The sequence below is a fragment of the Tigriopus californicus genome, chromosome 10, assembly GCF_007210705.1.
Source record: "Tigriopus californicus strain San Diego chromosome 10, Tcal_SD_v2.1, whole genome shotgun sequence".
NCBI classification, from domain to species: Eukaryota; Metazoa; Arthropoda; class Copepoda; order Harpacticoida; family Harpacticidae; genus Tigriopus; species Tigriopus californicus.
The window spans coordinates 5,144,710-5,169,810 of NC_081449.1; the positions used below are offsets into that span (position 1 = coordinate 5,144,710).

At 45.2% G+C, this 25,101-nt stretch overlaps 6 protein-coding genes across 9 annotated transcripts; 2 read left to right on the forward strand and 4 right to left on the reverse strand.

Annotated features, from left to right (window-relative positions):
• Nucleotides 1–997: 997 nt before the first annotated feature.
• LOC131889278 (histone RNA hairpin-binding protein-like) lies at nt 998–2,595 on the forward strand. Of its 2 annotated transcripts, XM_059238360.1 has the most exons (4): nt 998–1,155; nt 1,686–1,889; nt 1,951–2,213; nt 2,421–2,595. In XM_059238360.1, the coding sequence occupies exons 1-4, from the start codon at nt 998–1,000 to the stop codon at nt 2,528–2,530; spliced, it is 735 nt and encodes a 244-aa protein (XP_059094343.1). In that variant the 3' UTR covers nt 2,531–2,595. The 2 variants fall into 2 exon arrangements, with proteins under 2 accessions (XP_059094343.1, XP_059094342.1); XM_059238359.1 differs by having other exon boundaries at nt 1,951–2,595.
• Nucleotides 2,545–4,400, reverse strand: LOC131889275 (nuclear transcription factor Y subunit gamma-like). The gene is made up of 4 exons (XM_059238356.1): nt 4,050–4,400; nt 3,520–3,689; nt 2,914–3,293; nt 2,545–2,848 (listed from the first exon to the last, which is right to left on the reverse strand). Exons 1-4 carry the CDS (start codon nt 4,191–4,193, stop codon nt 2,694–2,696), a joined length of 849 nt encoding a protein of 282 aa, XP_059094339.1. The 5' UTR covers nt 4,194–4,400; the 3' UTR covers nt 2,545–2,693.
• Nucleotides 4,401–4,775: 375 nt separating this feature from the next.
• On the forward strand, nt 4,776–7,038 carry LOC131889280 (small ribosomal subunit protein uS17-like). 2 transcript variants are annotated; one of them, XM_059238362.1, is made up of 4 exons: nt 4,776–4,928; nt 6,300–6,416; nt 6,541–6,746; nt 6,817–7,038. In XM_059238362.1, exons 1-4 carry the CDS (start codon nt 4,917–4,919, stop codon nt 6,938–6,940), a joined length of 459 nt encoding a protein of 152 aa, XP_059094345.1. In that variant the 5' UTR covers nt 4,776–4,916; the 3' UTR covers nt 6,941–7,038. The 2 variants fall into 2 exon arrangements, with proteins under 2 accessions (XP_059094345.1, XP_059094344.1); XM_059238361.1 differs by lacking the exon at nt 6,300–6,416 and adding an exon at nt 5,885–6,010 and having other exon boundaries at nt 4,782–4,928.
• A 70-nt stretch (nt 7,039–7,108) lies between these two features.
• On the reverse strand, nt 7,109–9,712 carry LOC131889268 (SET and MYND domain-containing protein 4-like). The gene is made up of 2 exons (XM_059238344.1): nt 7,874–9,712; nt 7,109–7,797 (listed from the first exon to the last, which is right to left on the reverse strand). The coding sequence occupies exons 1-2, from the start codon at nt 9,372–9,374 to the stop codon at nt 7,283–7,285; spliced, it is 2,016 nt and encodes a 671-aa protein (XP_059094327.1). The 5' UTR covers nt 9,375–9,712; the 3' UTR covers nt 7,109–7,282.
• A 269-nt stretch (nt 9,713–9,981) lies between these two features.
• On the reverse strand, nt 9,982–14,044 carry LOC131889265 (putative FERM domain-containing protein FRMD8P1). 2 transcript variants are annotated; one of them, XM_059238338.1, is made up of 8 exons: nt 13,242–14,044; nt 12,468–12,850; nt 12,058–12,404; nt 11,421–11,937; nt 11,040–11,352; nt 10,697–10,976; nt 10,520–10,621; nt 9,982–10,443 (listed from the first exon to the last, which is right to left on the reverse strand). In XM_059238338.1, the coding sequence occupies exons 1-8, from the start codon at nt 13,800–13,802 to the stop codon at nt 10,400–10,402; spliced, it is 2,547 nt and encodes an 848-aa protein (XP_059094321.1). In that variant the 5' UTR covers nt 13,803–14,044; the 3' UTR covers nt 9,982–10,399. The 2 variants fall into 2 exon arrangements, with proteins under 2 accessions (XP_059094321.1, XP_059094322.1); XM_059238339.1 differs by having other exon boundaries at nt 12,922–13,375.
• A 2,765-nt stretch (nt 14,045–16,809) lies between these two features.
• Nucleotides 16,810–23,299, reverse strand: LOC131889262 (von Willebrand factor A domain-containing protein 8-like). The gene is made up of 7 exons (XM_059238333.1): nt 22,905–23,299; nt 22,524–22,790; nt 22,204–22,449; nt 19,849–22,129; nt 18,038–19,774; nt 17,440–17,889; nt 16,810–17,369 (listed from the first exon to the last, which is right to left on the reverse strand). The coding sequence occupies exons 1-7, from the start codon at nt 23,154–23,156 to the stop codon at nt 16,840–16,842; spliced, it is 5,763 nt and encodes a 1,920-aa protein (XP_059094316.1). The 5' UTR covers nt 23,157–23,299; the 3' UTR covers nt 16,810–16,839.
• Nucleotides 23,300–25,101: the final 1,802 nt, after the last annotated feature.

Genomic DNA, 25,101 nt, shown 5'->3' on the forward strand with positions numbered 1-25,101 from the left:
ATTGTTTTGACGGCACTTTATCAGAGGGTTACCCATCGCCTCCAGGATTTCGTTAGACCATTTGTAATATGTCACTAGGTTCTTAACAGTTCCTCTTAATGAATGCTTGTGGTTTAATGTCAAAAAAATCTTTGAGGAGGGAGAAATGTTATGTAAAACAGTCATGGAGGCCCTTAATTTCTTTACACCCTGTAGTACGTGTTGATCCCGTAGCAGGATTTAAGTCCGACTTACTTTTGGACAAGCCTTTGACTAAAATTCCTGATCAACCCTATGTTCAAAGGCTAGTGAGATCCGCCAGCTCTAATTCGATGCTAGATCAAACAATATATGAAAATAGTGTTAAGTAAAAAAGTTTTTCGTCGTGAACTGCTGGTAGCGGTAAGGAAATCCTCAAAATGAAACTTATTTCTCTTTTCGATTGTTCTAGTCGTGGGTTAGGGGTGTTTTTTTTTATTCTGCACACCATTGCATTGTGAGGAATAAGATGGGAATTCAAGAGAAAATGACCACCCCGGCTCAAAAAAAAATGAGAAGAGACGGCAAGTCATGAGATTAAGAAATTCCCGTTTCCCCGCCAAATTGGTCATTGTAGGTCAGGCTGGCTATTAACTCCCATTACCTCTCAGTTCCAAATAAGCCCAAGTGATCAATCATACCTGTTTGTTCAATAGCTAGGTACGTTTCAAAATAAGAAATTCAATGGAATATCAAAAACAGACCTAACTTGGCCTGAATCAACTTTCGAACTATCCATGTGTTTAATCAGACTCATGTCAATTCTAATCGAAGTCGTCACCCTTCCTTTCTTCAAGTTTTGTCCGCTGATTCAGACACATCCAAACGACCTTTCTCAAAGCTAGAACTTAAAGTTTAAGCTCGGTGGTGTCAAANAAACGACCGTTCTCAAAGCTAGAACTTAAAGTTTAAGCTCGGTGGTGTCAAAGAGTGTCAGTTCTTGATTCCCTTCGTGCCACACCCTACGAACTCGTTCACGATGGCTTCTCGTCCGGAGCGTACCTCTCGTCTGGATAGTCGAAGCCGAATGCGGCCACCCGCCGCCCAGCCTGCCCGTATTGAGGCCAAAGGAACCACCTTGTTACGCGACCGCGAGGATACTTTTGACATTGGGCATTGGAACTCCTCCTCCCTTGCGTAAGAGCCGCCCCAAATTCGTCCCATCCAACCTCTCATGAGTTAGCAACTTGTTTATCTATGTTTTTTCCATGTAAGCCATATCTCAAGAGGATAAACGTTATTCTCCACCGATTAGTTGGCGGTGCTCATGTTTAAATTTGTGGCAAAATGTTAAAAGGTTTAGATAGTGACATCAAGGGTTATTAATATCGTGTTTGGTTAGGTGGGATGAGGTTAAGTTTAAAAAAGTAGCACCGCCCACTAATCGGTGGAGAATGACGTTTACCTCTCAAAAGTTACGCGTACATCCAGGCCAACTTCCAGTGTTTTCTTTTCTACGTTAATATCAAATGTCAATCTGTTTTCTCTGACCATTCTCATCATTTGACAATTGATAGGGTTTTCTATTTAGTCACGAAGTCGACTTGCTTCAACATGGCTAAGTTAGCTATCCTTCGCCAGGGATAACGCTTACATAGGCTTGGTCCAGGCAAGAGATGAACGATATATTTTTTAATTGAAACCATTTGTGTTTGCTCCATTTTTAGAAGACGCGAGCGCTCTCGTTCGCAACACAGTTGCGATTCCTCGCGAGGCGAACGCGAAGAGGATGAGGCGGTCCTTCAGCGACGGGAGAAGCAAATCAGTTTCGGCAAGAACACACCTGATTATGACCGTTACATCAAAGCCATACCCAAACACGAGCGCACAGCGGGTATGCCGCGGACGCCCAACAAATACCGAAAGTTCAGGTAGGATCTGGGTTTGGATGCGAATGAGCTTAGTAAGATTCATGGTTTAGGGTGCTTTTAGCCGACGTCAATGGGATGGTTTGGTCAAAGTTTGGAAACGCAACTTGCATCGATGGGACAAGCTGGACTCAAGTGACGAGGAAAACGATAGCAGCCATTTGTCAGTCAAACCCAGCCCTCAGCCCGTCATGAGGTCCAATTTCTTAACTAACAAAGATGTAGCCAATGGTGCGTGGACCCAGTCCAAAAATTGGGAAGAGGAACTGAAAGAAGCCGAAGCCCGATTAGACCAATACGATCAGGTGGATTCGGATGGAACAGCGGGTGAGCAACGAACGGGCTTGTACCAAGATCAGGCGTTCCCGGGTGATGCCTTTTGTGAACGACTCAGCCCATACGCGTCGATAGCTTGCATGATCTGTTGCCTCCTCTTGGCATTGGCCACCCTTATGGGCTACTTGCCCTAACCCCTCGCTCCAACTGCCCATCAACCTGGACTCCTTTTCTAATGGATTTCTTTCTTGACCTCAGGTGAAGCCACTCAAGACCCAACGACCAAAGAATCAACTCATACGGAAGTCGCCACACACGACGATGAAGCCTCAAACTCCCCGGTGGAGGAAATCGAGTTCATCGATTGACTACGTGACTGCTCTGATATTACTCGCATACTTTCACACATCTAATAAATCCAATGTTTAATGTAGTCTGTCGTTCATTCCGAGGGGTCAAGGAGGTGGAGGTATTAAATACAATCAACAGGGTTATTCACTGGACACGCGGGTTCATGGTGGTAATGCGTCATTATTGCTGTTGATCAGTTATGTACACTTGATGTCCTAAAGTCTGCATGGAGGCCTGTTGCCCTTGGGTCACTTGTACGGTTTGTGGCACCGACCCTTGTAAACTTGCGGCTTGAATCGGCGCGGTTTGAATGACCAAGGGTTGCTGTTGGGCTCCTGGAACAAATATGGGAGTCTTGTGAGCACTTTTACCAAATCATCTTGCAAAATCTCGGACTTACCCGTCATTTGTTGGCGTATCAGGCCCAGTTGCTGCGCGGTCAATTGAATGGGTATCTGTTGTATTTCTCCATTGGGACCAACAATTTGTTGCACGATCTGGATCCCTCCGGCGGGTGGAGTGATCTGGTTCACCATTTGCGTAGGTTGGAGTTGGATAATTTGGGGTTGAACCAAGGCATTACCGGGTACGACTTGGGTCTGAGCTGTGGCAGTGGCCCCTTGCAATTGCTGTTGTTGAGCCATTTGGAGATAATACGAGACCTGATCATTGTTGGATCCTACGATTCGGCCCATGGCCTCTTCTTTTTTGGGTGGCTGCGTGGCGGGCTTGATATCATCGCGAGGTACGATATCAATGAGGAAATCGAACTGATCGTATCTAGAAAAAGAAACCAAATTATGTGACATTCATGGGGTCTAGAAACGTAAGTACACCACCGATCCACTTTTAATTGGCTTCATAAACCGTCTTTGAGTCCCAGGACATCGAGCCCAGGAAATGTGCCGCATGTATTAGCGACAGGGCCGGGCCAGGAAATTATTTGAGGTTATCTTAGGCGCCATGGTTTCTGATTTGGGAAAGGCTGTTTTCCAGGGTCACTTACTTGGTGATGGCCATGGCGATATCGTTGCGTTGGAGCGTCCGCCTTTTGTTGTCTTCTGTATGAATCCAGGCCCGCATTGTTAATTCTGTTATGAACATCTCCGCAGCCTTGGAAAACAATACCGGGGCTTCGGCACTAATCATCTTGACATCATCGTCTAATTTCATGATCTATAAAAAATGACAGATACATTTCAAGTGTCGATACACGTCTTGACAGCGAGCAATGGAACTAGTTTCAAAGAACTAAACATGGATCGTTTAACTAAGCGTAGAGTTGGCAATGACTTGGATCATGAAAGATACCATCTTGCACGTCACCATTCCAAGTTGAGGAAACTTCATTCGAATACAAAACTAGCCATTGGACATCGTACCATTGGACCAGTTTACGTCGAACGAATTCCTACTACCTCCAACTACAGTTGATCGTGATTCAAAACAACGAAGCTCTCTACCCATTCCATGACATCCCCCAACCCCTCCAGTGTTGACCTTGAGTCTCGTTCCCGATCTTAACAATCATCCTACTTTTTTGATTCTGGCCAAGGGCAATTCTTGGTGTTTGAGGGCACTCATGTCCATGGTTCGAATTTCTTCCGTGGCCTTGGGCCAGAACCCATCGTACGCCGCTTGAGCGCTGATCTCTGGGAAGCCATGCGATCCGCCCATCATGATGAATTCACGGGCAATCAATCACCAGGTCAAAATACAGGCCACCGCGGGAGGCGGGACAGGACGAACCCTCGTGGTCCCCAAGGCCGGACAAGGTCAGTGGTCAAGGAAGTGCGCGAATCCCAATCCAAAAAGTGCCAATGTCTGGCCTCGGCCAATCCCAGAGTGAGACGCGCTAACGTCCAATCCTCGCCCAGAACGCTTTGTTTTGACTGCGAAGTTTAGGGACGTCGAATACTCTGGAAACGGGCTGTCTGAGGAAAGTCAGAGAAAGTACTCTGAATGATTATATGCAGTGTAGTGGTAATGGGAAGTAAAATTGGATGGTTTTAAATTCGATTTAGACTAGTTTGTTTGAGTTTAAGGGGTTCAGTAGGTGGTCAGATAAATACAGAATAAGGAAAAGATCGAATGTGTAGTAACCCTGAAAATTTGGCCTTAAAACCAGCGCCTTCTGGTCAAAAGCAGAGCTGCCATTGTGACTAACCATCTTTTGACTATTAATTATTGTTTCTTCACTCTAGATCTATCTATGTGCGCATTGAAAGGGCCTGTTTATATTTGTGTAGGACTCATATATCACGCTACCGCCATCCAGGGTGGAAGCTAGACATTTGGGTGATTAGAAAAACGTGTGGCGACCCTGAATGAGAGAGGTTGGTTGACGGTACTTTTTGGATAGTAAACAGCTCAACTTCCTTTTCCTTTTGATCAGGGTACACAATGGCTGAACAGGTAAGATTCTCCTTCAAAATACATTTTCCATCCCCACTCTGGCCCTCAATTTCACTTATCAAGCTATGTAACGGAAGCTTTGGCATTGGCCCATTCGTCAGGCACATTATGGCCACCCATTGGTGTCGACTCGGCCCACTCCACCCTAGAATCTCAGTCCGGTCCGAGTGTCTATTCCGACCTTGTCGCCCAACCAGAGAAACTGGTATGGTCCAATAGAAACCAGAATCCAGTGGAATCTGAATAGGCTGAACACAATCGAATGAACCCACGAGATGAAGGCTTAGGCATCACGTGGGATGGGGAGGATAATGCCGGATTCTGTTGGGTTAATATCGATGAATCGGTATACTATTATTGTGAACAGACCTGGTGAAGAAGCATTTTTAACATCATCCAGGACATATTCAAATATGGTCGAGGAAGAAGCTCACATTAAGTTGTCACCGAGGTTATGAGCGTTGGATGGGTCTGAATGTCATTTCGAATTCTAGTACTAATCACACGTACCTTTCCAACCTAAAAGACCAAGTGACAATTGAAATCAGCAGCCTTAATTCATCAAACCTAAGCTTTAGTAACCTAATTTGAAAGGTACCAATTAGACGAATTATAACCTTTCATTTTAATAGTATTGGGGATTACATTCCTTGTAGCGGTTAAGAAAGCCCGTGAAAACCAAGCCCAAAAAATAAATAAATTTCAACTTAAACTGAATTTTTTTACTTTGAACAATCAAGTACTTTTCAAGCCTTTCTAGATTTGTGGATAGTCTGAAGTGTTGAAAACAAAGTGTATCTGACAAACACATTAAATTCACTCCACGACCGACCATTCTTGAAGCCGTCTTCGATCATCTTAAAAGTTCTCCCCCTAGATCCGGTCAAACAAAGCTTCACCAATAATTGCGAATAAATAATCCATGAGTGTACCATGTATTTATTGGTTCTTATCAGACTGAGCGCTCTTTTCAACGCCAACCCACGGTGTTCCAAAATGAGAAACGCCTACCCGGTGCCAAGAAGGCGTTGCTGAAGCGTTACATGCGCAACGTGGGCTTGGGATTCAAAGCTCCGACCGAGGTGAAGGGCATGTGTCAACGCCGCCCATACAGGGCGTGCGTGTGTGTAGCTCATCCTAGCCACCCTCCGCATGAGACGCGTTGAGGTCTCTTTAAAATAGTTCATGATGTTTTTGAACCATGACCATCACCCCCACCCCGCTTCGATCTAATTTTGTGAATATGTAGTGCCTAGACTCATGTGTGCTCGATTCTTTTTCTCTCCCCTCCGATTTTGTGTGCCCCCGTTTTTTTCCTGCCCGGTTTTGTTGCTTCCTCGTTTGATTGATGCTGAACCGCCTCTAAAATAGACTGAGCGCGGTTATCAAAAGCAGCACAACATCTTCCTCTGGAAGAAGGGTGGCATCAAGAAGACCGAATCCCGATGGACTTGCAACCCCGGATTGGGATTCAAGATCCCCGTTGAGGTAAGTGGCACCTTTTGCTTGGCCATCCGTGTGTCTTTTCATGCTTCGTAGCGATCTCGTATGTGAGATGTCGTTCGATTGGATTTGAACGCTTGATAATAATCGAATGTTCACGTTGATTTAGGCCCGCGAAGGTTCTTACATCGACAAGAAGTGCCCCTTCACCGGTAAGATCTCCATCCGTGGTCGTGTTTTGACGGGAGCCATTACCAAGATGAAGATGAACCGCACGGTCGTTATCCGACGCGATTACCTTCATTACATCAAGAAATACAACCGATTCGAGAAGCGACACAAGAACATGTCTGTTCATTTGTCGCCCTGTTTCCGGTAATTGGTCCATCTGAAGTCCGACCAGGCTGAGCAATGGCTTTTAATCGTCATTATTGTCATATTTTAGGGACGTACAAGTAGGCGATGTCTTGACCGTGGGCGAATGCCGACCCCTCTCCAAGACCGTCAAGTTCAACACGTTGAAGGTCACCAAGGCTGCCGGAAGCAAGAAGTCCTTTGCCAAGTTCTAAGGCTTCCGCCATCGATCCCTCTCTTTTCTTGTTCCGTCAAAAGTTCACCAATCATGAAGCGTCGAAACGGACGTGAATAAATTGCTGGACTTCAGAAAGATATGTCTCTTGATTCTTTCAAAGTGACCTTTGAGGTTAGGAAATCAAAGAAGTAAGCCCACGACGAAGTCATTCGTTCATGCTGTATTTTCATGCCCAACCCTGAGTCAATCACTCTTCTTGGTTCTTGATCTCTGCGTGCAATAATTGATGAGTTAGCGACATCGAATGATAGTAATGGCTTTAGGACACTTTAGGGTCAAGATTCGGTCCTTCATATCGACTTTCTTTCTGAAAGACGAGTTAAAATTTCACAAGTTTCAAATTCCCCCATTTGATCCAAATGCATTTCCAAATCCCTATCTGAATGTCGGTTAGTTCCAAAATTGGCAAATGCACGTGTTTCTCGATCAGTTCGGCGCATTCACGGCCAAGGACCATGCCCTCTTCCCATAATCCTTGTATAAATTTTTCCACTGATTGCTTGGACAACTCCTTAATTCGACTTAGGGGCACATCCTGCTGAAGATCGGTTTGTTTTCCGCACATCAGGCAAACCGCATTTACGCGTACAGAGAATCGATCAAAAGCGGGCAAATTGTTTCCGCAATGAACGCATCTGAAGCGCCGAAATCGGGTCAATTTCTGATTGTTTGGGTCCATGGCCACATCAGATTTGAGGCTACTCAACAGAGGCCAATCTTCGGAGCAGGTTTGACAATCGCAGGAGAACTTGTAATGCTTGTCCAAAATCTTCCTCCGCTCGTCTCTGGTCTTCATCGTATACATAAGGCCATAGTTCTCGCAGATTTCTTGGCCTGGAAAATTGACGAAAGTACCAAAGAACGAGGCCGCCCTAACCTGAGAATGAACAATTTCCATTTGCCATCATACCTTTTTTGATGAATCGATTGGAGACGCAAATGACTTCGTTGCCCTTATTGCACCTCATGAAGTCCGGATTACAGCTGTGATTGAGTAAGGCCAAGGCAGGATAAATAGCAGCTCCGATTGAAACCTTCGTGCAAGCATTGGTGAATTTGTCAGCAACCGGAGTCTCAAACTCGCTCACGTCGTGGGAGTTGGTAGGACAAACATTAATCAATTGAAGGAGGATCCCACCCACAAAAATCGAATCCTCGGCCACGTCTTCGGAATCGTCGAAAAAAGGGGTGATTTGAAGCATCCGCACCAGCAGAACTGCGGCCATAGTTCTTAGGATCCACTCAGTTGGTGTTATAGTGTGATCCAGACTGACCAGATTGTAGGTGGTCAAGAAGTCCAGAGAAGAGTACTCCGAATCCTGACCCACCCCTAGTTGCTCGTTGCGAACGGCCAACCTATCTTTTAAGGCCTTGAGCTTGCCCAAGCCCATGGTGGCTACTCCTCTTAAAGCCAGAAATGAGTAGACATTTAATCCGGACTCGATGAGCAACTTCAAGATCCCGCATTCGTACTGGTGATATTGACGGGAAAGAGCCTGACATTCAAGGGAGCAGAAGCACACCCAAACACAATCTGGACAAGGTAAGACGGCTTTGATGACCTTGAAGCAATGCAGGCAGTTAGAGCCCATTTTCTCCGGTAGAAGCGAGAACAGTAAGGGCTTCTCATTGAACAAGGTCGTTCCCATTGGAATATCGGCTTTGGCTATTGCAAATCGCCCGCGATGGGGCTCATAATGGATCTCAATGTCTTTATGCGAAGCAGGCATGTGTGGATGGGGGTCCAGCACCTTGAGAGCCCAATCCTGTTTCTCTTCCTCTTCATGGCTTTTGGGCCTGAGTGATTTCATTTTCTCGGCCTTGGTTCTGAATTTCTCCTTCAGGCCGTCTTTCTTTTCCCGCGACAAGGTCGAGTAAGCAATGTATTTGGCTCCGTGTGAAAATGCCTCTGCGGCCTCTTTGAATTGACCCAAAGATTCAAAGCATTCTCCACGGCGTTCCAGAAGCTTGAAGATCTTATTCTTCGGGTACCGGTGACGCAAGGCCAATCCGATGTCCCGAATAGCCAATTCGTAGTATCCCAATTTTTGTAAACAAGCCGATCGGTTGGCCAAGGCCAAGGAATAACTGTCGGTCGTTTGGTCGGCCGTGAAAACGGCCCCGGAATAGAGGATTTGTGCTTGCAAGTACTTGCCCGCATAGAAGGCTGCATTGCCGGCTTCTCGGCTCTCTTCACTCTTTTCATTGTTTTTCACCCCTGGCATGGGCGCCATGAGGGCAAATAGATCTTGATCTTGGCCTCTGGATAAGTAAGGGAGCTCGAGAAAAAACTTGACTCTCTCTTCATTGGTTCCAAGAGCTGCGAAGGCTTCGCGTGGCTTCTCGTCCAGGATATCTATAAACTTGTTATAGATCACCGGGAAGAAACCTTTCCGATTCGGAGCGAACATGGTTGCAAGTGCATGTAAGCGAACGAAATATCGTCCTAATACTGTTCAGTTTTCTGAGTACAAGCGCAATTCCGAAGCGATCTACCCATCTCTGGCACCAAGCCAAAGCGGCTGAAGTCTTCCTTCAAATCATGTGCACCTCAACGTGTTGTTCCACGGGGAAAAATTCAGTTCATAACAATGCATGCGAATCCCCACTTTTCCTCACCATTCGGGCTGAACACCTACGTAGCTAGTACGTACGATACGTTTCGTACGTTCGATCTGTTTGAGCTTCAAATTCGTGCGTTAGTGCCAACCCGCCCACCTCTTTCTCCTCCTTCGTTTCTTGAGATCTCGACGACCGGCCTTTCGACTTCGCCCCCTTTCTACATGCGTTGGTAGTAGGTAGACAAGCCCTATAGTAGTAGGTACTTCTTGTCTGTTCAAGACACTCGCTGCTAAGCTAATGCACGAACTCCTAGAAATATGGACTGTAAACGGCCTTCACGTCAAACCGGCCTGATCTTGCTCAGAGCGAGTCTTATAGTAATGATATGAGGCATTTAGATCTCCTCAATTATGTACAAGTGCTTTTACTCATGCAGTGGTAAAGCGGATCGTTGTCAAGTTCTATTGCCGAAAGCTTATGTATTTGATCAAGAGCAGGCTGAAAATTCAAATTTTATGTACAGTAGTGATTACTAGGTAACTTTGACGACATCTCCTGAGTATCCTAAACATTATAATCGGCCCAAATTTGTCAAAGTTCATCGAATCGACAAGACCCTGTAATCCTCTAAAGTGAGAATTTTAAATGAAGTGAATGGTTCAGGAGATACGAAATTTTCCCTTCCGCTCGCAGTCCACATCTCGTGAAGTCCCTAGCCGATGCTATGCTCTCACTCGCGGTCTTTCGCCGCTCGACACGGCAATTTTAGAATGATTGGGACATTGGAGCTTTCATATTTCGTTCTTTAATTTAGGAATGTACGTAAGCAAGGAGCCACTCAATGAGATCATGTGCGTCGTCCAACATGCTCTTTTCAGTTGGAAAACGACCAGGACCCCATGTGTCCAATACAATGACCTGAAAAAGAAATGTGTTTCATTGGGTCGGCGTTTTGAGACAGAGTTTATGGAAATTATTGCCAGTAACTACTTACCCTCATCATCAAAAGTGGCCAAAGTCAATCGATTTAGTTTATTGCTCAAGCAAGATTCAGGAATGGCCCTCCTGGAAACTGTGTTCAAAGGAACCAAACAATCTGTAAAAGGTCAATGAGTCTATTGAAAATGAGGTCTAGCCAACGGTATCAAATTTCAAGGCTTAGGGATCGCACCATCGGCTTCAGTGGAGGAAGCGTCATTGTAAATGTTCCCATCTGGATCATCGTTGAACAAAGCCACTCTTTGTTTGAGCTCATCCACAAAAGTGGCGATTAGCGCGTCCATTTGAACGGCTTGCCGAGAAAAGATCTGAAGAATCTTTGACACACGACGGCCATTCTCAATCACGCAAAACTGGATGAATAGACAGGGGAGACAGTCTTCATTGTTCTCTTGTGAAGGTTTGGCATAGTCCCAGGAGAGTTCTTCCAATTTCAATCCCAACAGAACCACCTGCAATCAACACTCAATGCACAAAAATTCGGAACGAAATATACGTCTACCCATCTTACTTACCACATTAACCGGGTCGATGACATAGAATCCCTGTGGATTGATGGCCACGAGCACCTCCGTGTCATGATTGATGAGAAGTGACGTGAGAGATCGGGCTGGGGTCTCAATTTGGCCATGGAAGAAGGCACTTCCATAATAAGGAAGGGACCAACAGAACTCAAGGTACTTCTTGACCAATCGTTTGGCGGAGGCATTGTTTGGAATTGCTTTGAATTGCTCAATCAGTCGATTTTCTGGGGAATTTCGAGCAGCCGACCTCCAAGGAACCAAAGCAGACCAACTGTTACAGATAGAGGCGTGCTCTGGGAGGAACCTGAAATATGATTTGTTGCTTTTGGATTCAGCTCTGCTTTACCAATGGTTTTTTTGATGCCTCAATACCTGTACATAATACTTCGGAAAAACGATGACGTGTGGGTCTCGGATTCATATGGACCCAGCTCCAAACGAGCTTGAATCCCACCGAGCATAATGTAATCAGATATCTCACAAGGATATCGACCTGTGAGAATATTGTACTTGGCTTCCTCGTACAACAATTCCAAGACTTTATTATCCCGAAGTTTGACCTCTTCGCGTTTGGGGTAGAATACGTTTCTTTGGAGAGATAAAATGGGCTCATCTAGGGTTTTCTTGGTTAACGGGGCCGAAGAGAAGCGTTGTAAGAAATGGTTCCATTCTCGTCGGATGTAAAATGGCTTATGATGAGGTTTCAATTGGACGTCTAATAACGGAGACGTCATCCAAAGAGTCAGGACGTCTCCGGTGAGTCTGGGAAAATCTAAGCCGTCCTCATCCACTAGAGCTTGAATGAGCTCGGTCACAGTGGCCGAAGCTCCATCTTCGACCTCCATTTTGATCCCCACCGAAGACATCAAGTAGATGCAAATATCCAGCTCTGAGAAGCGAAACAATTCCAATAAAAATAACACAATACTTCCTTTCTTACAAGGCAACCTTTCACGGTTGCGAGATCCAGATTTATTTTGCTATTAAAAACACTTAAGTTTTTTCTTACTTTTCCGAAGGATGGTTGGGTTTCGCCTATTCACATCCTTGGTTCCGGATCTTGTGCGAACCAACTCATGATTGGCAATGTATCGTCTTGGTTCCCTTTCCAATTGTTCGTGTTGGGGTGGAGGCGGTCCATCATTGCTTCCTGTAAGCAACGCCCTTTGACCTACTGAGTAAGCGATCGGATTTGGGGAACTCCCCGTGACCACAACGCCAGTCGAGTCCAAATGACTGGCCATAGAACCACGTCCGGAGTTCGGATTCATCGCCGAATATTCGGCTTGCTGAGAGGCCAACGCCGCTCCCCGAGTGAGAAACTCACCTCGAGGGGCTCTTTGTTGGAAATATTCTCTAAAAGAAGTGGTAGGTTCAATACTTAGCCATTTGTTGTTGTCGAAGGAACAGGGTCTCTACCTGTAATCAGGATCCATGTCAGATCTCATTTTAGTCTTCTTTCGATGCCCAGATTGTCCTGTTTTTTGCACATTGGCCCTTCGTGGAGGATTTCGATGTTGCTGTGTTTGTTGAGCGGTGTTCCCACCTCCAGTTCCACTTCCACTTCCACCGCCCGATCCACTTGAGTGTAGATTCTGGTTCTGATAATCGATTGGGATTACTGTGATGAAATTATCTGGATCCTGATTCATCCCGAGCGGATCCCTTGACCACGGAGTAGGATGTAGTTCAGCTTGGACAACTTTCTGGTTTCTAACGGGCTTCTTGGGGATCTTCTTGACCTTGGAATACAAGGCATCGACTCTGGTTGTTTCAGGCGGTAGAACTTCGACTTTGACTCTCTGGAATGTGATTGAGGGTTAAGGTTTCACTTCTTTATCGAGGTTCAATGAATGTCTTCACACAGGCTCACAGACAATTGTAGAAAGAGCTTGGAAGAAAGAAGAAGACTGCTTGTTCCAGTTGTTCCTTTCTTTATGTATAAACAGGGAGAGAAGAGAAATATTGATTTTTTCCCCCCTTCGCTGTTCCCTTGCCTTTCTCTTGTGCTCCAGTTCTGCTCCCGTTTTCAAACTCTGGCCCGCGCATTCTTGATCCACTTTTGAAGTGACAACGACTAAATAGAAAGAAAACTGATCCAAAAGTGGAACAAGACTTGAGTTGGTCGTTCTCTCGTACTAAAAACTGGCAAACTGAGCTACTGCTATTTACGAATAGGTAAATTAGAGTTACGTGCTCGTCTTTGATGACACACTTTGGAAAGACCATCTTGAGTTGTTCCCAAGGATCATAAGTTGATTTTGGCAAAGCGAATTCGACCACTTGATAGTTGACTTCATTATCCCTCGAAGTGAGTTGACTTCTGAATGTTCCGATCTCCTCATAAGTATGATTCGAACCACATGCATCACTCGAACTGTCATGCAAGTCACTTAATGTTTGAAAAGTTTCGAAAGATTTCAACCTCTCGTGAAACTTGGCGTTTGTAGCCACCTTTTTGATGGCTTGTTCCAATGGAGCAGCGCCCACAAAACAACTTTGTCGAAACGCAGAATTCCTCCCAAATCGATTCGGCTTGTCTTCGTTTTTGGATTTACATTCTTGAAACGACACTCTGGGGCTTGAGATTGAGTTGGAACACTCTGAGACCGACGTGGAATCCAAATCACCTTCCAAATATTGATTCGTATCGTCATCAAAGGAAGACGATCCCGCGTAGTAATCGTTCAAAAAAGCAAAGGAGCTCGAGAGCTCCTCATCTTTGGCCATCTTGAAACGATCTCTTCGTGGCATCAATCAGTTCATCCAAAGTGTGAATCAACGTGCGGAAATCCTTTTCATGCCCTCGACCTGCAGAGTGTTTATAATACCTGTGTGTCTTTCGTCATGCATATGTTACTTCATTTTCAGCCACGAGTGATGATGGACTGAAGTCCTGATCGCTTTTACGCGTACAACACGGAACGAGGAGGAGGAGGAGGAGGAGACACAGGGGAAGGAGGAAGGGTGGTGCTCTCTCAACAACCAGATGCAGACTAGCTAACAATATCCGGAGCATCATCATCCATTCATGAGGAGAGCCTGTGTTGGGGGATCAGAAAGAAATTGGGACTTGAAGCGGATGTTTTACGAGTCAATGTGGTCTGGCATTGGGTGGCATGCGAAGTGGAACATTGTTAAGAACTGATTTTTATGGTCATACCGGGGTTCATCTACCTTTATTGTGTGTGAAAAGTATCATATCTTATAGTTTTGAACCACTTGTAACTGCTCGAGATCGAGGAAGGCAAATGAAATCAGTACGTTGAACGGAACAAAATGGAAGAATCGAACCGCTATGAATGAAACAACAATGTAATTCATTTTTTGTGCATCGACTGATCTGATAAGAGGGTTGAAATTCAAGCCTCACCTTGAAATAGATTCGAATGATAATGCATAATAAATTTTGACAAGACGCAAATTCATTGTTCAGTGAACTCTTGGGGTGCTGAAAACTAGTAGATAATATTTCAGGCCCTATAATATGTTTATTTGTTATTTACCATCTTTTCCTAGCTTTTTTGCCACTGTTTCAAAAGCAAGTCGACAAATTTGAATAAGTTGTTAAAATCAATCAGTTAGGTGGTGCTTAAAAGTTTTTTTCTAAGAGATTCAGATCAGCAAAACTCTATTTTAAGGTCGGATCTTGCTTAAGGGCATTAAAAAATTGAGAAGGAATGTTAGATAATGCAAAAAAGAGCCAATTCACGTGGTCCTTTTACCACTTACCTTGGTTCGCAAATCTTGTCCTATTTAATAATCAAAGCTGTTTTTGTCATGATGTAATTCCACTGATAGGATATTGAAGTCTGAGAAGTAGTAACTTAAACATATTTGAATGAGCTAGTTGAGAGAACTGAGATGGTTGTAGTGTAATTGACTAACGCGCGGCCGAGTTGCTCTCGGGTTCGTGGGTTCAAGCCCAGGTCTACCCATGCCCTTTGCTCTAGTAGATATTCGCCCCGAATGGCGATCCTTAACCCCAGAATGGCCCCTAATCAACGACATGTGCTCTCAAATGTACACACATATACAAAAATTTATCCAATGAGATTGTATATGACATATTTCGCAATAAAGAATTTAGAAATGAATAGAACATTAAGCTCAGTTACATTTGTTGATTTTTTTCGCACTTGCAAAATTTCTCGCAACCTTTTTGGTCCATTTTGCCCACTTCGTTGCCTTTTTCAGTTTTATTTGCCAGATAATTAGGATATTTTGTCAGGTTTTCTCGAGCTTTTCTACCCCAACCCCCAAGGGAATGTATCATGTTCAGTCTATTTTCTTACCTGTCAATCTGTATGTGATATTTGGTCTACCAACGAATTTGAGTTGCCAGACCGAGCTAGTCCTTGAATGTAGGGTTGATCTGGAATGCTATCTAAAAAAATTGTCCAAGTCTTGACTTGAAAGATGCAACCTGATGATCAGTCTAGGAGGTAGGATGGACAAGGCAAGATCTGCTCGCTAGGGATAGCAGGTTCAAATTCCAGTGGTGGAAGATATCATAATATAATTTTCCTCATCATCTACGTGTTGCTTGATAGGGATAGCAAAAGCAGCCCTTGCACCCTCCAGAATGTGTTAGTGCCCATGTTTTGGAAAGTTTATTTGCAAATTTTTGTGCAAATTTGGTCGATATTTCATGCAAATTTGGTCGATATTTCATGCAAATTTGCTGTCAATAAAGACCATATTCATCTGCAGATTTTGGCCGGCCCTAGTTATGACTAAGGGTCGGCAAAATAGTTTCTTATTTTGGTCAAAATAGTTGCTTTTAAATAATGAAAGTTTTTAGTTTTTATGGTCAAAATTGCTTGATCATTGTTTTTTAAGATTCTCTTGCTCTTTGGATTGAGTCTTGCCTTTACATCATTGAAAAAATTAAATTTCGATGAAGACTCCTCAATAAAAAAACATCGTTTCCCTTAAAAGGGGCTATTGAAAAATCTAATATTAAACTATGAATGATCCAATTTTATTCGAAAAGAAATTGATAACCCTTTGAATTTTGGCCATCGAAAGTCTAACTCTCGTAATACCAGATCTTTGCCCTTGTTCTGGTCTGTCGTAAAGGGATTCACTATTCTTGCATAAAGTTCTCTACACGTCAATTTTGAATATGAAATCATAAAAATCCTTCCCCCGCCCTCAACGAATTGCTTGATCATTTTGAGTCTCAATTTTTCGTGAAAAGGGTCTATTGAAAGACCTTACACCATACAATGAATGATCCAGTTTTAGTCGAAAGGAAATTGATAACCCTCTGACTTTTGGCCATCTAAAGACTAACTCCTGTAATCCCAGATCTTCCTTCATCCTTGGTTTGGTCTGCGGTCAAGGGGTTTACTGTTTTTGCATGCAAGATATACTCCACTCACTAATGCCTCAAGGACGCACACTGAAAGGCCCGCCCACTTCCCTCAGCCTCCTGCCAGACGTCAGCAGACCCTCTCCTCTGTCTTGGTTCTGAGCTCAATAAAGCGTTATTTATATTTTCGAACATTATTTTGGCGACAAATGATGGGAGAGTTACTAATCTCGACAATAGAAGTTAGATCTAGGTAGAGGACTTGCCCTCTGGTAAGATCACTTATAATATGCCCCTATGTGCTGAACAGTTTCTCTTAATGAAAGCTTGAGGGGATCAATGTCAAACAAGTCATTAAACGGGGACAAACAATGCCATCCAGGGTAGACAGACCTAAACTTCCTTCCTTCATTTCGCCTAAAACTAAGCAATCAAACTCCCGTGTTTCGCCTGCTTGAATAGATATATTTCCACTCATTTTAAAAACGTTGACGTGAAAATGGTTTTCAAAATTTCGGGAATCTTTTTCGTGTCCAGGCACACGAAGGCTTTACCTGAGGGCAAATTCTTGGCTAACCGCTCCGCCTGATCTCCCAGAGATCCGATAAATATGGCAAACGTGTTCACCTGTTCGTTTCTATTCAAGATTTGCGAAAATGACTTGGGCGAGATCCCGTAACGATCGAAATTCGCATCCGACAATACGATGACGAAAGTCTCGTCGTGATCCTCCACTTGCTTTCCCAACTCGTTGATAGCCGTGACCGTGGCCGCCAAAGTGTGATCTCCCGACATACAGAACTGAGAGTGAGCCAACATGGTTCGCATCACCTCGAGTCGATCTTTCTCATTCTTGGGTAGGTTCGAAGATTGTACCAATGGAATGGCCCGCTCTTCTCCGGAATGACCAACTATGTCGTACTTGAACTTGTCCGTGAAGCCTTCGAGAGCTTCCATAACCATGAGAGCAGATTCCATCATTCGTTCCAAACGCTGATCGTGACCTACGGTGGAAAATGGATACAATGTAAAATGTATTCAAATCTATAGATTTCTTAAATGATACTGTCTTACCATTGAAACGGTACATGGATCCAGAGACATCCACAAGTAATCGGAGACGTTTCGGTTTCTCTTGGGGCGCTCCAGGTTCAGGTTCTTGTTCTCCACGCTTCTTGTAAATGGACCTTTCGCCAGCGATCCCCTCGATAAGTTTGGTGTCGTCCAGTTCTCCTGAGGTCTGGTTCTTGAGCCATTGTCGGTCCTTGGCCTTAGCTTGAAGGCCATTGATAATCGTTCTCAAGGCTTGGACTTGCTTACGAACGGACACGGCATATTTCTCGTACAACTCTGCGTCGTATTGACTCATACGAATCTCGCGTAATCTCTCATCGAAAGCCTTCCGATTCATTTCTCGAGCCGCTTTTTGAATATGCTCCGGGACTTGACTCTTAGCTTCGTCTGAGACTTGGTGCACATTGTGACCGGCATCCAACCGATATGGACCGCCAATACCACCCAATCCTAATGCACAAGAAGAAGTTGAATTAAATGTCATTTTAGCTAAATCGCGCCAAGTGCCGAGCAATAGTTCTTTCCATGATCCAGAAATATTGAATTTCTTGAAGCCATCAATCAAAAGATATCGATAGAAAAGTGCTTGGATACTCACCTGCCGTGTCCCGCCCTCCGGTGCCCCCTGCCCAAGTGTTTCCGCCCACATGTGGGTCGTTATTTGGGTCCATTTTACCGTGTTTGGGCGAGTCGAGATCACCCACTTGACCTCGTTGAATTGTGAGTTGATCCTCAGAGAGCGAACCCAACATCTGTCGCCATTCGCCCAAGGATCGCTCCAAATTGGCCACACCCGTTTCCCATAGACGAACACTGCCCGCATTGTCCACGGTCACAAGACCCTCGTTGGACATTTCGGCCATGGCCATCACTTGATCCGGATAGGTCTGTTTGTACCAGGATGAATATGAGGAGGATTGGAAATCCTCGGGAACAGGCACATATCGGAGTTTATTGCTCATCAGATCGACCACCTCGAGATACGCCGACACATTACCGGGTGAGCTCAAGCCGTAATTGTGGCGACTGAACTCTTCGGGGATTGATCGAGGGGACACTGGTTTCACCAATTGGCAACTCTCTCTCAGCAGAACCACATTTCGGCCTTCATCGATTAGTTTTCGAGCCGAATTGCTTTGAAGGTTGCTCCCCGTGCTCTTATTATGTTCTGCTGCATTCAGGGCTTTTGAGCTCTTGGGCCATGCGTGAACCTCATTAGCACTGAATTCCAGTTCCGGGAAGCCCAATACCAAGGTGGCATATGCACTTTCAGAGTTGAACATCGTATTCGGTGCCTGCATAGCCTCACCTAGAACCATCTTCAAGCCCAGATCCGTCAAACCTTGTTCTCCAACTTTTGCGATGGAAGTGATATCGGTGGTTTGCGAGACAGGATTCAAGATATTGGGCATTTCCGACTCTGGATCCTCTCGTTTGAGTAGATAAAGTCTTCCTCCCTCTGGTTGAGGCAGAGAATCATCTGCGGATGATTGTTCAGTTCTAGTCGATTCTAAGTCGGCCACCACTAGGAATTTATCTTTGTTTAAGATGTGCAACGACTTGATGGGCACTGGAAGATCGACCTTGTGGGACACCAACGGATTTGAATTGAAGTCCAGCATTTCCACGCTACTCCCCAACGGATTGTAGAACACGAGAATGTTATCCTGACTCAGATTAGTGAGCATTCTGACAAAGTTCGAGTTGGATTTCCCGGACCGCTGAGTTATCTTCCGGGTGACTTCCCTCACCGAATCCAAGAAAGTGTTCGTATTCACTCGCAGGACTGACGCTGATTTGGTATCAACCAGAATCAACCCGTTGGTGACCTCGTCGTGGACAGCCAAAGCACCCTCAAAGTTGCCTCCCAAAGCGGCCATTTTGATCTTCGGGATGGTATTCTGAAACCGTCGAGTCTCGAAGAAATGATTCAAAGGGAGTTTTTGCACTTCATGACCCAATGGAGTCATGCCAAACAACCAAATCGGGTTGGAGGTGGCCACAAAGATCTGATCAAACAAGGATCGTCGATGTTGATCCCGCTTCACTACTACATCGCCCACACTAGCGTATTCGTGAAATGGAAGCATCCAAGAACTGTGCAATTCCGAGAATCCCACACCCCGAGCTTCAACCCGGTCCAAAGGTGTATTTTGCACGCTCACAGTTTCCGGATCACCAATATCGACACCTTTGGAGGTAATGGGTAACGCCATAAAGCGGACTCGTTTCCCCCCGCCTCGTTGAATTTGCCATTCGCCGATTAGTTCTCGGGCAGGCAGATCAAATTCTCGAGCCAAACTGATATTCCTTGCGGAAGTTCCCAATGGAATCCCTAAAATTGAAATAAAACGCGATTTGTTGTTGCGACAAAATTTATTGCAAAATGATCATGCATGTGTTACATACCATGCTTGTGAAGCACTTCTTGCAGAGATTCACGCGTCTCTTTATCGTAGGAGTCGAAATCGAATACATTTCTAACCACATTCCCCAACCCTTCAGTGGGGAATCGTTCCAGATGCTTCACAATGTTGACTACTTCGCGGGTCGAATACGGATACTGAATTGAGCCCTCGTCCGCCAGGTTTCTCAATTCCGAGAAGGTGTGGACAAGTCGACGCAGAGTCTCCTCCGGGACATTGGGTCCATATTGCCTTAACATAGAGATCTCAGAGTCCATACTGGGATTGTCAATGGCGTGACAGCTGAACAAGTCGCCAAGCGAGCCAAAGAAGTCGTTCCCCAGAAACGGAAATCCAGGTCGATTGGCCAGAATAAACATGCGGAAATCCGGATGCATGGGAATGAGCTCGTCCGCAACGGATGCATGTCGACTCATCTGCGATTCGGGCACGATTCGTCGCCCATCCGAGAGAATCATCTCTCCGGTTTCAACGAGAGTCTTCAAAATACAAGTCACGTGGGTGGGCGCTTTGTCCGCCTCATCTACCACCAGGATGTTCCCGGTTTTGACTGCCTTGACTAGAGGGGAGTCCTCGTAGATGATTACCCCTTCTTTCACAGTGGGCTGAAGGGTCAGGCTTTGCACAGTGGTATCTCGATGGAGTTGAATGTATTCCCTGGGTCGATTCAAGAGGTGCAATAATCGGTCAACCACTTTGTTCTTCCCAACGCCCTGATTGCCCACAAGAAGGAGATGTTCTCCCAGGAGAAAATCTTGCAGCATGGCTTCCATCACGGCCACGTTTTGAACGGTGTCATAGAAAAGCGTCTCGGGGATTTTAGTCTTGGTGTCGGGTTGGTAAATCCCTGCGCTCGTGTTTCCCAACGTGAGCACCCCATTGTCCACTTTACACACGGCTGTTTTTCCGGACTCGTCGCTCTCCTTTATTGGTTTGTCAATCCCTAGATCAGCCATGATTTTGTCCAGAGCTTCTCGCGGTAGCGTGGGTAGAAACCGGGCCAGACAGGCCTTTTGAACGGCATGATACACAGTCTCATCTGGGAATCGTTGCAAGCGTTTCGAAATTCTCAACAATTGTCGAGTAGACAAGGAATTGGCTATCGACTTCAAGGAGGCATTTTCGGACTTTCGAAGCCGATGAGTGAGTTTCAAGATTGTCCCCATCGTCTCGGATGGATTGCCGGACACCGCTTGGAGGACACCCAACTCTTCTTGATGCGATAGAGGTCTCATGACGTGGAACAGAAACATGGACAAAACTTCGGGTGTGAGCCATTGCTCTTTGCTATTGCCTCCGATCACGGGCGGTTCGGCTAAGGCTGCAATCCTAAAGTTGTCATGGATCCTGAGTAATTGCTGCTCATGCATGTCTTGGTCCGTGAACCCCTCGTCTTCTTTGATGGCATCGTAGCGGTCGCTTCTCAGCAAACGGGTACCATCATAGAGTTGCAGCTCTCGATCATGCACCAATCGATGGAGCACGGACAATGTTCCCCGATGAATGCGATGAATGCCATCTAATACCGCTAATTTCCCTTCGATGGCGGCCGACACTAAAGGTGAATATCGCCACACCGTATCTCCATTTTCCATGGTCGTTCTTTGTTGGAGCAGATCACGAGCTGTCATATCTTGATAAAGCATGATTGGCTCCATTTCGTAACCCAAGAGGTTGGCCATTCTCTCAAGAATGACAGTTTTACCACAACCTTTGGGACCGATGATGCAAAAGTCCTTCACAGCATGGGAAGTGATGAGCTCCGTCAAGAACATCTCTTGATAATTCGTAGGGTGATAGTTCTTGGCAGCACTCTCCGGATGAGGTCCACTAGGCACAGTTAATTGGAACGCTTGACCGTCCACGGACACTTCCAAATCCCGTTTACCCGGATTGGTACTATCACTACGTACACTTTCTAATCTCAAGATTTGAGTTGATGAGACTTCTTCTGGTAGGAGTTGAAACGTCTTTAGCGTGTCTATGACGGATTGGACCCCCTCAGGGGGTAGAAAGCTTCGGTAAGGATAGAGTCTTTGAATGGCATCAAACAACGATAAGGAAGGCACTTGGTTCAACAAAGCAATCAGTGGAGGTAGATTCTCAACGGGGAAATCCGGCAGACCCAGATTGGCCGATTCATCGGTGACCATGGTATGGGCGAATGAAACCACTTGACTGACCGCATCGGAGGGCAAATTGGGCGACATGCTTTGCAGTAAGTTCATTTGCTCTTTGAATGGCAAGTGTCGGATATCACGAGCCTGAAAGTGCAACAAACGAAGGATTGAAAACTGGATCCTAGCTATTGAGGATCAAATAATGGATGCGTTCGTACTTGAAATCGGGATCGAAGAGGCGGATCCAGCGGATTCCCAACGTATTTCGGAACGGGCAATCCAAGGGCAATGACACGAAAGTTTTCGTCCACCCGCACCAATTTCCATTGGTCCATTTCTTTTTGTGAGTGTTCTTGGCGCAATTTATCATACCTTTGGGCCGGAATGAGTAACCGCCCATCCTCCAAATGCATCTCTCGATTCTCGAGCAAATTGTTCAACACGGGCAAGACATTTCGCTCAGCCTGAAAAGGAACAGCATTCATCATTAAGTCCATCTGACGTAGTAAATCTCACTCCCTATCAGCCTTTGACTCACTTTCTCAATGCCCTCCAAGATCAAAATGCGACCTGCCTTGGCGGCCCGAACCGCACTCTGATCCACGTAATGAGCCGTGCCTTGCACGATTTCTCGTCTTTGCTTGAGATCACTCTCAGTGGTATCGCGAGACAGAGCCACAAATTCGGCCTCGCGACCCGTCAACTCCAAATATTGCATGGCCATGGACCGCCTCAATGGGGACGGACGACCGATCAAGAAGATGTCTTGTCCCAACAGATCCTTTTGCATCATCCATCGCAAATGCTAGATTTATCGAGTTTATCGTGAAAGAAAATGAGTCCCCTGTACATATAGTTTATCAGGCATAATTTATAAGAGCAAATATAACGTCGTACTGGCAGGATACACTGGACTAACCTTGCGAGTTTCAGGAGGGACTTCTTGGTCCACGGGTAGATATCGTTTGGGGACGAGTTGAGGATGATTGGCTCTTTGAACGGTCTTAGTCACATCCCCGATGGACACGGTGTGGGCGGATGGTCCGGAGCCGGTTGGCGAGTAATTCCGAAGGGCGGCTGGGGCTCCCACCCATCGCGGGTATTCTAGCACTTTTTGCAGAAATTGGACTCGGCGTCGGGTAGCGGCCACGCCTAGAGCGCCCAATGTCATTTCGAATGAGGATCTTGATGGGGTTCCTTCGAATTTCAAGTCATATTCAAAGTTACACAAGGAAGAGAAGGCATGTATGTTGTGTATGTTGCACTGCTGGCTAGTGGCTAGCTCTTGATGTGAAATGAGCGCACGAAACTCGTTGTTGACTTGAGCTACCTACATGCTAATAAATAGAGATGGGAATGAGGTTTTTGTCCCGACTCCTGAACGGTTCTCTCTCAGAGAGTCCAGCCTTTTTCGAATCTCGAAAAGGCTTTGAATAGAGAAGTAAATAGCCTTAAACGTGAACTAGAGTTAGAGTGTTAAGAATAAGTCTTATTGCAAATGGAAGTCCGTCTGACATCTCAGTTTCTGATGAGATGCTCACAGGTTCTTGCTCCTGTTTTCTCGTACTTGATGCGTTGCATCTTGGACCAGGGCAAGATCCCCTCTTCTCTGAAGGTAGCTCATGTGGTTCCAATTTTCAAAGGGGAAGATAAGTCACTCCCCAGTAACTATAGGCCGATTTCTCTCACTTCGAATATTGCGAAGGTGTTTGAGCAGATCATGAAGTTCANCCAGTAACTATAGGCCGATTTCTCTCACTTCGAATATTGCGAAGGTGTTTGAGCAGATCATGAAGTTCAAACTTGTTGAATTTCTTGATATCCATGAAGCCCTTCCTCCCAGCCAGCATGGGTTCCGAGCACATTTTAGCATGATTACCCAACTGATTGAACATATAGAGCAAGTTATTGAGAGACTGGAGAGCCATGAATCAGTCGATGTAATTTATCTCGACTTTGCCAAGGCCTTTGACAAGGTAGATCATGGCCTTTTAGTTAACAGGCTCCATGAGATTGGGATCCAAGGCAAGGTTCTCAATTGGCTAAGAAGTTTCATTTATGGTAGGAAACATTTAGTTAAGGTTGAGGGATCCCTTAGTGACATACATGATGTCAAGTCGGGTGTCCCTCAGGGCTCTATTTTGGGTCATCTCCTTTTCATTATCTTCATTGCTCTGCTTCAGAAGCTTGGTAGTAGTAATGTTAGTATCTTTTCTTATGCTGATGATACAAAATTGGTAGTTTGTAGGAATGGTCAAGATTCTGGTTGTCTGGCAAAGGTCCTAGACCAAATTTATTCCTGGGTTGCTGCGAGTAACATGGAACTGAATGGAATGAAATTTCGCTCAATGACCTTTGGGTCGACGCCATTAGACACTCCACTATTAGATGATGAAGGTAAGGACATTGAGCAGGTCTCGTCCATGAAGGATTTAGGTGTAGTCCTCCAAGATAATGGAAAGTTCGATGAGCATATCCAGTTGAAAGTTGGTAAGGCTTTTGAAACATGTGGTTGGATATATCGCACGTTTAAGTCCAGAGATAGTATCACGATGCTAACTCTGTACAAGTCGATTGTTCAGCCGCATCTTGAATATGCCTCTCCCATTTGGACTCCAATTGGTTCAGCAGGTTTGCAAAAGCTCGAGCAGGTCCAAAGATGTTTTACTAGGAACATTGAGGATATGAGAGAGCTCTCGTACTGGGAGAGGTTAGAAAGGTTGGGATTGTACAGCATTCAGTGAAGGTACGAAAGGTATCTGATATTGTACGTTTTCAAAAGCATTCCCAACCCAGGATTTAGGGTCAATTATAGTGACCGTAGAGGCTTAACGTGCGTTTTGAGAGCACCTTCAAGCCCTCGAGAATCCAGGCTAGTTAAAACAATGAATTCCACCTCTCTTCTTTCTCGGGCTCCTTCTTTGTTCAATTTGCTGCCCTCAAATATTCGTAGGGCTTATGTGGGCGTTGATCCAGTAGCAGGATTTAAGTCAGACTTGGACAAGTTTTTGACTCAAATTCCGGATCAACCTTATATTCAAGGATTAGCCAAATCAGCCAATTCGTTGGTCGATCAAGTAATACATATAAATAAAAGTCAAGTAAAATGAATAATC